Here is a 14378-nt window from a genome sequence, read left to right as displayed (position 1 = left end):
TCTTTGCTTTGCTAGAGCCTCTCGCTCCTTTTCTTCTAATAACCTGTCTAAGGATTTGTCATGTAACACCTGCGGGGTTAGAGTGGGAGCATAACTCGGGGCAGTGGGATGTGTCTCACTCGGTCCTTCACCATAATTTGGTCTTGGGAACAAACTTCCTGTACCTAGGGATCTTGGTTCTTCCTCGCACTGAGGTTGCAAGAACGGCATTCCTGAACTTGAGGATCTCGCCTCACCTCCGTAAGGAGGTCGAGAGCAAAAGTCTCGTTCACGTGAATATCCTATCTCCCCACTAGCTGACATTCTGGGGTAAATGTTTCTTGTATCCATGGGTCCTAGATTCTCGGTATAGGGAGGTATTTGGTAACCCCCTCCTACACTTGCGGACCTGGCCTCTTCCTGGGGTGGAGGTCTTTGAGAATTTTCCCCTTCACTAGATGGTCGGTGCCCTTCATTATAAGGTGGTGGACTCCTTATAAACATGTCATCTAACAATTCATCATCCGACTCCCCCAGGGGCACCCAGTGTTTACATTTTCTGTCTTTTTCTCCCCCCCGGGAGGACCACATGCTGGCATCATTGGAAACAATCCTTCTACAATCATATTCTGCCTCCACTGTTACATCTTTTTGGCTCGGGCTTCCTGCTTCAATTTTGGATAAAATTTAGTTAACCCCTTATCCATTCGGGGCTTGTCCCTCTCAAAAGCCTCGATCTCCCATTCCTCTAGGGCTTCGTACTGCGTTAATCTAGGTCTGGGATGTAAATCATTCATTCGGGTTCTCAAATTAAATAGAATCCTGCTGTTAAATGTCCCTTCTAACGGAAAAGCCAATACTGCGTCATCTTTCGTGTATTCTGCCCAATTTTCCAACCATACACATGTGTTGTACCCTTTATCGAACATCATGAAAGATGCGGGAGTATTTGGTGGCGGAATGACAACACCTTCTCTAGTTTTAATCGGCTTATCTTTCTTGAAATAATTTTTCACCTTATTTACAAGGGACAATTTTCTCCTATTTCCGTACATAATGTCGTTTTTAACACCTTTCCACTGATCGTTCTCAAATCCCATACACCGTGGATCAGGTCGAGTATGCGGTCTATATGAATGCCACATACGATTCCTACAAGTGACCTCTGTTTACAAAATCACTTCCAATCTAAGTGCGTCTTTTATTTTCGTGCAACCAATGAAGTGCGCGAATTCAAATAATCTCGACCAATGGGTGCGCGGCCCTTTCGCGAGACAGTTCTCACGCTTCGGCGCTCACCCCTCCTTTACAATTTCAGCTCCGCTACACACCCGCTGTGTCTACCAATCCCAGCGCGGCATGGAGTGACGTCAGAACAGCTTCGCGACTGACTCCCTCCTTTACAAGGTAACGGAAACTTTCTTACTTTCTAAAGTGCTTAGTGCTTGGTTATTTCACAACGAATACACATTCGCCACTGTGCTCAAGTGTCTAGACAGGAAAGAATTATTTTCACTGCAAGTAAACTACTTCCATTTACTTTTCACACACTACGGATAGGTCTCCCCTGCCTACCCTTCACTCAAGCATTGGAGAACCTGCTACTTCCCTAGACTCATCCACCTTTCCGGGATATATCCGAGTCTAAAAGTTTCACCAGCGAACCCCTTTGCTTTCACCCAAGCTCCGATGAACCTGCTACTCTTCCGATGTGACCCTCACTAGGTTATGCCACAATAGGAATTTTGCCAATGAACCTCGTTGCTATCATTTATTCAAACATGCATTCAGAAAAAAAAACCCTAGTTAGTGCTTCCAGTTCTGCCTAACCTGCACCAACTTTCCTTGAAAGCCAGTGACCTCAAAACGAATGGATTCTATTCACCACTCGCTATTCAATTCCCCGGGGATTCCTAACAAAACATTTAACAAATAACTAAGGAGTGTGTTAATACATATATCAGTACAATAGTAAGAAAACCAATTTAAAACATTTCAAAATTTTTCAAAGCAAGGCATTCCATGTGAGTGATCAGTCCGCAAAAAAACGCTTTACCTTGGTTAGCAGCATCCAACTTAACTAGTCTAACTAATCCTACCTAACCGTTAACTATTCCCTAACCATCCTCTGGCTACCAGAAAATTACTGATAGAGATCGCAGGTCACCCGACCAATATTTTCACCACTTCGGTTTCGGGCCCATATACTTCAATTCACCATATACATTGATCAGATGACCTTACAATCCACTACCAATAATCATGAGTCTCCTCTCGATTAATTCCAATGTACCCGACTTACCATCCACCGTCACGGGTACCTATGACCACAATGGATCAGGGAGCTAGCTGTAAAAGGAAAGGCAGAAAAATACAACCCAACATATAAACTTTTGATATTTTTCGTAAATGACCACGGACAACTGGAAGTTTTAAAAGATTTATCTAGAATTCGTTTTCGTAAAGCATTAGGCTTACAGTTATTAGGCAGTCAATAATCAAGATAACAAAAATCATATAACCGTAAAGGAAAAAAGTCAGGGCAAACATTTAAGTTTCCCAAAACAAATGCTAGTGCGACTGGGAACCTGCTAAAGTAGAAAAATAGTCACTCAAGAATAGACATCTTTAAGGGGCAAACTAATGCAAGTATACATTTATACTATGGAATGGAAATTAGAAATCCTAAAACAGCTATAATGGGGTGAGAAGTAGAACACGCTATAACTCTAGAAAAATTACTTCAGTCAGTTTTATACGAGAAAATTATAGACCACATCAGAAAATTGCAAACTGCAATGGAGAAAATGATTTCTAAAAGGTAGGGTAACATAGGAACACGCTATGAAATTAAAATGCAAATGACTTTATGAAAATTCAATATTTGCGGAAAGCATGGAAAATTATCATATGCAAAATGTATGTCTTTAATGAAGCAAAGACAGAAAAATAGAGAGGTGCAGATTTAGAGTTTCGGCAAGATATTTACCTAGACTGGTGTGAAAACCAACCCTGGCCACGGGTCAGTTAAGGACAGGAAAACCCTCAAGGAAGGATAACCCTCAATGGGACAGCAGGTGCAGAATGGACACCCCAGGACAGGACAGGAAACCCAGATTAGGATCAGGACAGGACCACCAGGACACGACCAGCACCCGCAGTTCGGAAGCAACGCCTGCGCTCCACCCTCTCCGCAGCTATCAGTCAGAACCCCGATTGGGTCAGCGAACTCCCCAGCAAAGTGCTCCGCCAGCACTTAAGGTTTAGTAAAACCTTAGTCTATGGTCAAATTCGGACAGAGTGCTCCGCAGCGCTCTGTATATTCAGTCACCTATTGAGTGCGTTGGGTCAGTGACAGGTCAGCTAATTCAGACAAGTCGGACAAATTCCCTAGGTGAACCTAGGCAAGTTATACTGTTTTCGGGTCAGTGTACCACCCCCCAATGTTGCAAAGTGTCAGAATCCTCAATTTCGATTGGTCCTAAGGTAAGTTTGGTTAACACACCAATCGGAACAGACTTCTGCAAGTCCTAATTTACATTCTAAGGTGCCGCCTAGCAAGTTTGGGGTTCCCATGAGAAGTCGCACGGAATACAATAGAAAAATTATCATTGTAACAGTTTCAGAACAGTTAACTCCATCTTGCTGGGTCGCAGGTCACTTTCTCATGAGCATATTGACTGAGGCTGCCAACTGGCTGAGTTCCACGGCCCAAGGTTGTTTCTTGCCTCGCAACACGAGCATGCGTGGAAGGGACCTTCAAGATGGCTCTCAGTACATTCAGACCCCCCCAGTCATCGTGATACATAAAAATAAGCGAAAACAAATTAACATATAGAAATAAATGAATGTATTACAAGTTGTGACTTCATACTTCAGGTTTATCATTATAAAAATATACTATGCGGTTAAAGGTAAGTGCAACAGACAATATCACAGGAGCAGCGGCGCAAGCTTTACCTCGTTATCACAAAGCGCTGCCATTTTATGGCTATTACGCATGCGCACCTTTTCCCTCCAAACTGTGACTGCATCATGTCACGTGATTATGTCTAACGCGTGCGCAGAAGCAAAAATTCAAGCAGCGGCCATTTTATTCACAATCGTTATTTATATTAGTAAAACACATAGGCAAGCTTCACTAATATACATGCATATCAAAAATAAAAGATTAGTAAAACGTACAATTTATTATACGATTACAACAGATTCGAGGTTCATGAATCGAGCAAGTCGCGATGCGAAATCTTGCTCTATCAGTACCGTGTCTGAATGAATAAAAACAACGGTGGAAAAACCATGGAGTATTCACTAAGAGGCGTCAGCATAATTGAAATATAATGAGGAGATAGAATTCATACCTGGTGACGGCACTGTGTTGTTATTGAAAGGGGCCAGGCCTGACGTTTTGTGGAAATCTATAAAGAGATGAAATACCCATACATCAATAGGGGCACTTCATCAAGATATATACACCATCGAAGGCAACACAATGTCTGGAAAATGCGTGCAAATCCGCATACCTGTTAGGGCGGGGAACGCCACCAGGAGTGGGGGTTCAAATGGAATTTCTTCAAGCGGCATGCAGTAGTTGCCGTTCTATTGACCAGCAAGGGGTCATTCAAAAAAGTTGTGGTAAGGGCATCGCATCCCAGACTAGAAATCTGTTGAATAATAGAGCGACATATTAGTCAACCCGCCTTCAAAAATATCAGAGGACTAGCCATATAAATTGGCGGGAAATGGATGTAACGTACCTTACAAGGTATGCAGTAACGGACATGTAGCGGGCTTCTTAGGAGCAATAATCAGCACTAGACGCCGTCAGAGTGAACTGCTATAACAGCTTCCTGAAAGGGTTCCGATCACGTGACCCACATTGGTCATAGTAATGGAAAAAAGACTCCGAAAGTGATCAGTGAAGTTGGCTGAAACAACGTGAATAACACTATACCAAGAAAATAGAAGCACTGTTGGGAGCTCAGTATAGTGATTCCCTGATTACATAAAATAAGGGACGGCCCTTGAGAATACTTAATAGGTGCTGGGCAAGTTAGTACCTTAATCGGATCGATAGTGTATATATTATATATATACATCCTCGTTTGTAATTTATCAAAAAGTATTGTGGCCAGTATACAGTCTATACGCTAACATAAGGAGGATTGAATAAATTTAGGAAACAGACTGAGGATGACACAGCGAGTTTGTAAATATACAGAGATGAACAAACTGGTAAAGTTAACTTAAAAAATCATTAGTGTCTACATATCACTTACGGCATACCTATCAGGCACGATGGTAAAGGCCGTGTCGGAGACAGGATTCACATTACTGTTTAGATAATTTGAAAAAATTGGAGATATGGTATAGTCAACTAGAAAGATTGACACATTATTAATGCCTACCTATTGGTCACCTCATGGTAACATATTAAAGAGTAAAAGTGAACCACTTGCGGCGTACCTATCAGGCACGATGGTAAAAGCCGTGTAGGAAACAGCATTCACATTTCCCATATGTAATGTCAAAAGGTTATTGCATGTTAATCATGAATATTCTGTTAGTACTTCACATTCACAGATTGGCCATTTGAGCAAAAGTGCTCTCTGTTTCATTCAGCCCTGTTTTCACAGAATCGAAAAGAAACATCCATTTAGCTTCACGGATGTTCAGAACATTGGAGACACTACCACCTCTGGCGCCTAATGTGACTTTTTCGAGGATAATCCACCTAAGATTCTCTGGTGAATGTTGTTTTGCTTTGAAATGATCAACCAAAGGGGCTCCCAATAACTCACATCTGATTCTGCTCATGTGTTGCAAAATCCTAACTTTAGTCTTCTGCTGGGTCTGCCCTATATAAATTAGGTCACACTCACATATGATGGCATATATCACGTTCTGGGTATTACAGTTCGTTAGTGATTTCAAAGGGACTTTGTGATCCTTGTATTCGTACATCTTGGTCTGAATGGCGCTGTCGCAGGCCTTGCACTTAGTGCATCTGTGATGGCCTATGACTGGTGGAAGATTCCAGAGTGATAGAACAGTTGCTGGTTCTGCACAGGGGAGAAATGACCGAACAACAAAGTCTCTGATGTTCTTGCCCCTCTTGAAGGCATGCAGAGGTAGAGCAGGATAATCAATATCATCCGATATTAGCGGCCAATATTTATTAATAATTTTCTTTATCCTATTGCTCTCGGTAGTAAAGGTGGTCACACAGACCATCCGGTTGTTCTGTTCATCATTACACCGTTTAGGTTGTAGCAGGCATTCTCGTGGGTTATAGTAAGCTCGTTTTTTGGCCCTTTTAACCAGACGTCGAGGGTAACCTCTCTGTATTAGTCTATTCATAAGGTAATCCATATAATGCACTTTATCCGAGCAGTTCCTGTGAATTCGCAGGAATTGCCCGATGGGCAAATTGTCCCTAAGGGACCTGGGATGATGGCTTCCATATTGAAGGAGCGAGTTGCGCTCAGTTGGCTTACGGAAAAGAGTCGTCTTCAAGGCTCCATCATCATTGTAGATCGTAAGATCAAGAAAGTCGACATGGGTTGAATCTGATTTGAATATAAATTTAATGTCTACAGACTGTAAATCAAGCCAGGTTTGGAAGGCAGACAATTCAGTTTCCGCTCCATTCCAGATAAGTAGAATGTCGTCAATGTACCGGACCCATAATCCAAGATGGTCTTTGAATGGGTTCCGGTCATTGAGTATAATATCTTCTTCAAAGGCAGCCATAAAGAGGATGGCAAGATCTGGAACAAATGTGGCCCCCATAGCCACTCCCTTTGTTTGCAAATAGAAATGATCTTGAAACATAAAGAAATTGTGCATCATAGCCAGTCGCAGAAGTCCTAATATAAATTCTGTTGGTACTGGTGTAGGAGCCGTCCTCTGGTTGAGATAACGTGTCATGATGGTTAGAGCCTCCTCTTGTGGGATACTTGTGTATAGGGAGGTAATATCACAAGTGACCAGGATCTGTTTCTCAGCATCGAAGGGCAGACCATCCACAATACTTATGGTGTGCATAGTATCACGTAGGTAGGTGGGGGTTGCCTCAGCTAGGGGCTTCAGAAAAAAATCGATGTACCGGCCCAATGGTTCTAACATGGACCCACACCCCGATACAATGGGTCTGCCCGGTGGCTCACTCAAGTTCTTATGTATCTTTGGTAAGGTATATATCGTTGGTAGCCTTGGAGTCTGTTGATTCAAGTAATTAAATTCTGACTCAGTGAGATATCCTTCATCAAGACCCACCTTGGTCAGAGTTAGACCGGGATGTCAATCAGATTTTGGATAAACGCCGCTATCATCCTTTTAACATCAATAGGGATGAGAAAAAGGCTCTCCAGTCCCTTGGAAGCAACAGAGAAATAATAATCAAGCCGGCTGACAAAGGCGGGGCCATAGTGGTCCAGGACATTCAGAAATACAAGAACGAAATCTTCAAACAGCTGAATGATGGCATCAGCTATAAAAAACTCAATACTGACCCCTCTCTGGCGTTGGCATCAGATATTCTAACTCTGACCAAGGTGGGTCTTGATGAAGGATATCTCACTGAGTCAGAATTTAATTACTTGAATCAACAGACTCCAAGGCTACCAACGATATATACCTTACCAAAGATACATAAGAACTTGAGTGAGCCACCGGGCAGACCCATTGTATCGGGGTGTGGGTCCATGTTAGAACCATTGGGCCGGTACATCGATTTTTTTCTGAAGCCCCTAGCTGAGGCAACCCCCACCTACCTACGTGATACTATGCACACCATAAGTATTGTGGATGGTCTGCCCTTCGATGCTGAGAAACAGATCCTGGTCACTTGTGATATTACCTCCCTATACACAAGTATCCCACAAGAGGAGGCTATAACCATCATGACACGTTATCGCAACCAGAGGACGGCTCCTACACCAGTACCAACAGAATTTATATTAGGACTTCTGCGACTGGCTATGATGCACAATTTCTTTATGTTTCAAGATCATTTCTATTTGCAAACAAAGGGAGCGGCTATGGGGGCCACATTTGCTCCAGATCTTGCCATCCTCTTTATGGCTGCCTTTGAAGAAGATATCATACTCAATGACCGGACCCCATTCAAAGACCATCTTGGATTATAGGTTCGGTACATTGACGACATTCTACTTATCTGGAATGGAGCAGATACTGAGTTGTCTGCCTTCCAAACCTGGCTTGATTTACAGTCTATAGACATTAAATTTACATTCAAATCAGATTCAACCCATGTCGACTTTCTTGATCTTACGATCTACAATGATGATGGAGCCTTGAAGATGACTCTTTTCCGTAAGCCAACTGAGCGCAACTCGCTCCTTCAATATGGAAGCCATCATCCCAGGTCCCTTAGGGACAATTTGCCCATCGGGCAATTCCTGCGAATTCGCAGGAACTGCTCGGATAAAGTGCATTATATGGAGCAAGCGGATGACCTTATGAATAGACTAATACAGAGAGGTTACCCTCGACGTCTGGTTAAAAGGGCTAAAAAATGAGCGTGGTATTACCCAAGAGAATGCCTGCTACAACCTAAACGGTGTAATGATGAACAGAACAACCGGATGGTCTGTGTGACCACCTTTACTACCGAGAGCAATAGGATAAAGAAAATTATTAATAAATATTGGCCGCTAATATCGGATGATATTGATTATCCTGCTCTACCTCTGCATGCCTTCAAGAGGGGCAAGAACATCAGAGACTTTGTTGTTCAGTCATTTCTCCCCTGTGCAGAACCAGCAACTGTTCTATCACTCTGGAATCTTCCACCAGTCATAGGCCATCACAGATGCACTAAGTGCAAGGCCTGCGACAGCGCCATTCAGACCAAGATGTTCGAATACAAGGATCACAAAGTCCCTTTGAAATCACTAACGAACTGTAATACCCAGAACGTGATCTATGCCATCATATGTGAGTGTGACCTAATTTATATAGGGCAGACCCAGCAGAAGACTAAAGTTAGGATTTTGCAACACATGAGCAGAATCAGATGTGAGTTATTGGGAGCCCCTTTGGTTGATCATTTCAAAGCAAAACAACATTCACCAGAGAATCTTAGGTGGATTATCCTCGAAAAAGTCACATTAGGCGCCAGAGGTGGTCTTGTCTCCAATGTTCTGAACATCCGTGAAGCTAAATGGATGTTTCTTTTCCATTCTGTGAAAACCGGGCTGAATGAAACAGAGAGCACTTTTGCTCAAATGGCCAATCTGTGAATGTGAAGTACTAACAGTATGTTCCTGATTAACATGCAATAACCTTTTGACATTACATATGGGAAATGTGAACGCTGTTTCCTACACGGCTTTTACCATCGTGCCTGATAGGTACGCCGCAAGTGGTTCACTTTTACTCTTTAATATGATACCATGAGGTGACCAGTAGGTAGGCGTTAATAATGTGTCAATCTTTCTAGTTGACTATACCATATCTCCAATTTTTTCAAATTATCTAAACAGTAATGTGAATCCTGTCTCCGACACGGCCTTTATCATCGTGCCTGATAGGTACGCCGTAAGTGATATGTAGACACTAATGATTTTTGAAGTTAACTTTACCAGTTTGTTCATCTCTGTATATTTACAAACTCGCTGTGTCATCCTCAGTCTGTTTCCTAAATTTATTCAATCCTCCTTATGTTAACGTATAGACTGTATACTGGCCACAATACTTTTTGATAAATTACAAACGAGGGTGTATATATATATATATAATATATACACTTTAGATCCGATTACGGTACTAACTTGCCCAGCAACTATTAAGTAATCTCAAGGGCCGTTCCGTATTTTATGTCATCAGGGAATCACTATACTGAGCTCCCAACAGTGCTTCTATTTTCTTGGTATAGTGTTATTCACGTTGTTTCAGCCAACTTCACTGATCACTTTCGGAGTCTTTTTTCCATTACTATGACCAATGTGGGTCACGTGATCGGAACCCTTTCAGGAAGCTGTTATAGCAGTTCACTCTGACGGCGTCTAGTGCTGAATATTGCTCCTAAGAAGCCCGCTACATGTCCGTTACTGCATACCTTGTAAGGTACGTTACATCCATTTCCCGCCAATTTATATGGCTAGTCCTCTGATATTTTTGAAGGCGGGTTGACTAATATGTCGCTCTATTATTCAACAGATTTCTAGTCTGGGATGCGACGCCCTTACCACAACTTTTTTGAATGACCCCTTGCTGGTCAATAGAACAGCGACTACTGCATGCCGCTTGAAGGAATTCCATTTGAACCCCCACTCCTGGTGGCGTTCCCCGCCCTAACAGGTATGCGGATTTGCACGCATTTTCCAGACATTGTGTTGCCTTCGATGGTGTATATATCTTCAAGAAGTGCCCCTATTGATGTATGGGTATTTCATCTCTTTATAGATTTCCACAAAACGTCAGGCCTGGCCCCTTTCAATAACAACACAGTGCCGTCACCAGGTATGAATTCTATCTCCTCATTATATTTCAATTATGCTGACGCCTCTTAGTGAATACTCCATGGTTCAGACACGGTACTACCTGACAACAGCACGGTATCGTAAGACGCTTTCCATAGAGGACTGGGACTGCACCATCAGGTATACAAGGTTTCTCGTTTTTATAATACCATTGGAACACAACAGTGCACCGGCACGTGTTTGAATTAATACAAATCTAATATGTTTTGGCATTCTAGACGCTGCCATTAAGCTGCACCCTTGAGAACCTACCTTATCAAATGTAAATTTAAAGTACCGTCCTATGAAATCTACCCAAGGTATCTCACAATTATTCTGTACTTATTTTCCAATACTGATCTAGCTGAGAGGTTTCTCAATAGATTTTCGTGTTGGGTTAATGATCAATGTGGGCTTAACTTTGTAATACGCGATTTTCAAAATCTTAGATCGTGTAACTTGGTAATATCCGATCATCAACATCGTATATCGTGTAACCATTTGTAGAGTTTTCTTTTGAGACAACTATCGTCTCTCAGTTGTGACCCGGACATTAGTCAATCTATGTCCTGTGCTGTTAAGTGCTTTCACAATTAGGTCACTTTCAAATTGTTGATTTTCTATGACCAATTAACCAGGCGTACTCCACATGAGGTGTGCCTCCGTTACACGAGATCGTAACAACTGCATTAGACTCTGATGTATTCCTAATGTGATCATATCTTCTGACCATGTAATTCCCTCTTTACCTTTAATGATTTTAAGTATTTTCTTGGGATCCTTTGTGACCCATAGTAATATTTATTAATTTCTCATACAGATCCGTTGCCCCTTTCTTCACATCCCCCGTCCTGATGAAGACCCTCTAGCACGGTTTATCGTATTCCTGCATTCATTTGGGGCGAAACGTCGACACTTCCTCCTGTGTTCAGCCTCTTCCCTGACTTATCATTTGTGATTCTATTGAATTTAGAGGCATGAATATTTTATGTATTGCTTTTCCATTGTGTTCAATCTGATATTGTTTCTGATGCATTTAGGTCTTAGTGACCGCTTTATGTAACTTCCTTACCCTCACCATTCCATCACAACTTCCCTTCCCCCCCTCTATCCCAACCCTAGGGGCATTATATGTGATTTACTATGTACCAATGTTTTAAGAATTATTTCTTATGATACACGTTGTGATTAAAAACAATGTTGTTATAAATGTTTTTGTATTCACTTATGTGATTTTATTGTTGAGTCAAATTGTTCGTTCATCTGGGACCACTTTGTTTGTATCAATTATTCGCCCAGGTCCCAGTGACTTCTTGGGTTAACCCGTGTTCTTACAGCGCATACTGGTAAGTAGCATTTTCCGTTCGAGGCATATGAAGTCGCAGAATTCACACTCTGTGCATAGACTGTACAGCCGTGTCTCCCCTAGCGGTGGTTGCCTGTATCTGTTGCAGTGGTTTGAAAAAGTGTTTGCCTGCACATCTACACAATCGTGTTTGGTGAAGGTGTATGTAGTAGAAAATGTTGCTACCTTACAAATGTCTTCTAGGGGAATGTTCCCTAAGAATGCCATGGAAGCCCCTAGTTGGCGTGTTGAGTGCGCTCTAGGGGGAATTGTTAACATGCATTTTGCTTTCTGATAGTATATTTGAATGCATTTTACTATCTACCTGGCAATTCCAGCATTGAAAATTAGGTTGCCTTTATGAGGTGGTGAGAAAGCCACAAACAATTGTTTTGTTGTCCTAAAGGCTATAGTCCTGTCTATGTAATAAAGTAAAGCTCTTTTGACATCAAGCGTGTCAAGACCTCTTTCCGCTACAGAATCAGGGTTTTGGAAAAATGCTGGTAACTCTACTGATTGATTAAGATGGAATGGAGAAGTCACCTTTGGAAGAACTGTTGGGATTGTTCTAAGAACCACTTTGTTGCGATGTATTTGTAAAAATGGTTCTTGTACGGTTAAAGCCGGAATCTCACTTACTCTACTGAGAGAGGTGATTGCGACAAGGAAAGCTACTTTCCATATAAGGAATTGTAATTCGCATTTGTGTAAAGGCTCAAACGGGGGACCCATGAGCCTAGTAAGAACATTGTTTAGGTTCCACACTGGAGATGGTGGCAGTCTGGTTGGAATTATTCTTTTAGGGCCTTCCATGAAGGCGTTGATAGCAGGTACCCTAAACAATGACAAATGCTGCCTGTTTTGTAAGTAGGCTGCAAGAGCAGCTAGATGTAATCTGATTGATGAGTATGCAAGATTTCATCTTTGTACATGTAGTATATAGCAAATAATGTTATGAATTGAAGCATCTAATGGGTCAATGTTGTTGTTATTGTAGTTAATGACAAATCTTTTCCATTTAGCTGCATAGCAAGCTCTAGTAGTGGGGCGTTTAGCTTCTTTAATAATATTCATACAGTCCGGTGGGAGGTTCAGGTAACCGAACTCTAAGATTTCAGGAGCCAGATTGCTAGATTCTGTTGAGCTGGATCTGGGTGCCTTATCTCTCCATGGTTCTGCGTTTTTGCGGACAGATGTAGTTTTTGGTGTGGAACTATTGAGAGTTCGAGGAGTGTTGTGAACCATGGTTGCCGTGCCCATGTGGGAGCAACCAGGATCATCTTGTGAGACTAATGTTTGAGCTTGCGTACTACTAGTGGGATGAGTGGGAGTGGCGGAGAAGCGTACGCAAATCTCCCTGGCCAGTTCATCCATATTGCATTGCCCTTGGACAACGGGTTTGGGAACCTGGAAGCGAAGGTGTGGCATTTTGGGTTTGAGTGTGTGGCGAACAGATCTATGTCTGATTGGCCCTTCATTTGGAAGAAAGGTTGAAGAACTTGTGGATGAAGTTCCCATTTGTGTATTTGTTGAGTCTGACGACTTAACAGATCCGCTATCTGATTGTTTACTCCTGGAAGATGTTCTGCCAGGAGATATATGTTTTGTGTAATGGCCCACCTCCATATACTTTGCGCTAGGTGAGACAGCTGCAAAGAATGTGTTCCTCCTTGCTTTTGTATGTAGTACATTGCTGTCATATTGTCCATCCGGACTAAGACAGCCATGTTGAGAAGATGAACTTGGAACTAGAAATATTGCCAGTGGTTCTGGGTGATTGATGTGGAGTGCTTTTTGTTGAGTGGTCCACTTGTCCTGAATTGTGTGATTTAGGAGATGGGCTCCCCAGCCGGTGAGTGATGCATCTGTTGTTAGCACTATTTGTGAAACTGGCTCTAGGAACGGCCGTCCTTCGGAAAGGTTTTGTGTGTTCCACCACTGCAGAGAGCGATGTGTTTGGCTGTCTACCAACACCAGATCTGTAAGTTGTCCCTGAGCCTGATTCCACTGACATGCCAAACATTCTTGTAAAGGGCGCAATGGAAGTCTTGCGTGAGGTACGATAAAAATACAAGAGGCCATCATCCCTATTAGCTGCATAAACACTTGTGCTTAGAGAGAGTGTTGAGGCTGAAACTTGGTGATGAGGGTTTGCATGCTGGCTATCCTGGCTGGATTGGGGTATGCTAGAGCTTTGCAATTTTCTATTGTAGCTCCTAGATACTGATGTACGTAGGAGGGTTGAAAGTGTGACTTGGTGTAGTTTAGTGTGATCCCTAAGTGTAATAGCTGGATCATTTGATAAGTGTGATGAACACACTGACGTATAACTTGGCTTTTAAGAGCCAGTCGTCCAGGTATGGAAATGTGTGGATTTGCTGCCTTCTTAAGTGCGCTGCTACTACTGCAAGGCACTTTGTGAACACCCTGAGTGCTGTGGTCACCCCAAATGGAAGGACCTTGAACTGATAATGCTGGCCGTCCACTGTGAATCTTAGGTATTTCCTGTGAGCAGGGTGAATGGGAATTTGGAAGTAGGAGTCCTTGAGATCGAGTGTGGCAAGGAA

The 14378-nt window shown here is 42.4% G+C and overlaps 2 protein-coding genes across 2 annotated transcripts in view; both read right to left on the bottom strand.

The window, feature by feature from the left end:
- The window catches only part of LOC144758956 (uncharacterized), a 38252-nt gene extending 33689 nt beyond the window's left edge, over nucleotides 1–4563 (bottom strand). The window contains exons 1-2 of the mRNA XM_078646459.1: nucleotides 4503–4563; nucleotides 4341–4397 (exon numbers count right to left, since the gene is read on the bottom strand). Coding sequence (XP_078502585.1) covers nucleotides 4341–4397; nucleotides 4503–4563 — 118 coding nt within the window. The remainder of the gene's footprint in view (nucleotides 1–4340; nucleotides 4398–4502) is intronic.
- Nucleotides 1–14378, bottom strand: part of LOC144755990 (endogenous retrovirus group PABLB member 1 Env polyprotein-like) — a 1167430-nt gene that overhangs the window by 909224 nt on the left and 243828 nt on the right. The gene's annotated exons all lie outside the window — the stretch shown is intronic.

Source organism: Lissotriton helveticus, chromosome 1_1 (assembly GCF_964261635.1).
Source record: "Lissotriton helveticus chromosome 1_1, aLisHel1.1, whole genome shotgun sequence".
Taxonomy (NCBI): domain Eukaryota; kingdom Metazoa; phylum Chordata; class Amphibia; order Caudata; family Salamandridae; genus Lissotriton; species Lissotriton helveticus.
The sequence above is the reverse complement of the archived record's forward strand: the minus strand, read 5'-3'. Positions and strand labels throughout refer to the sequence as shown.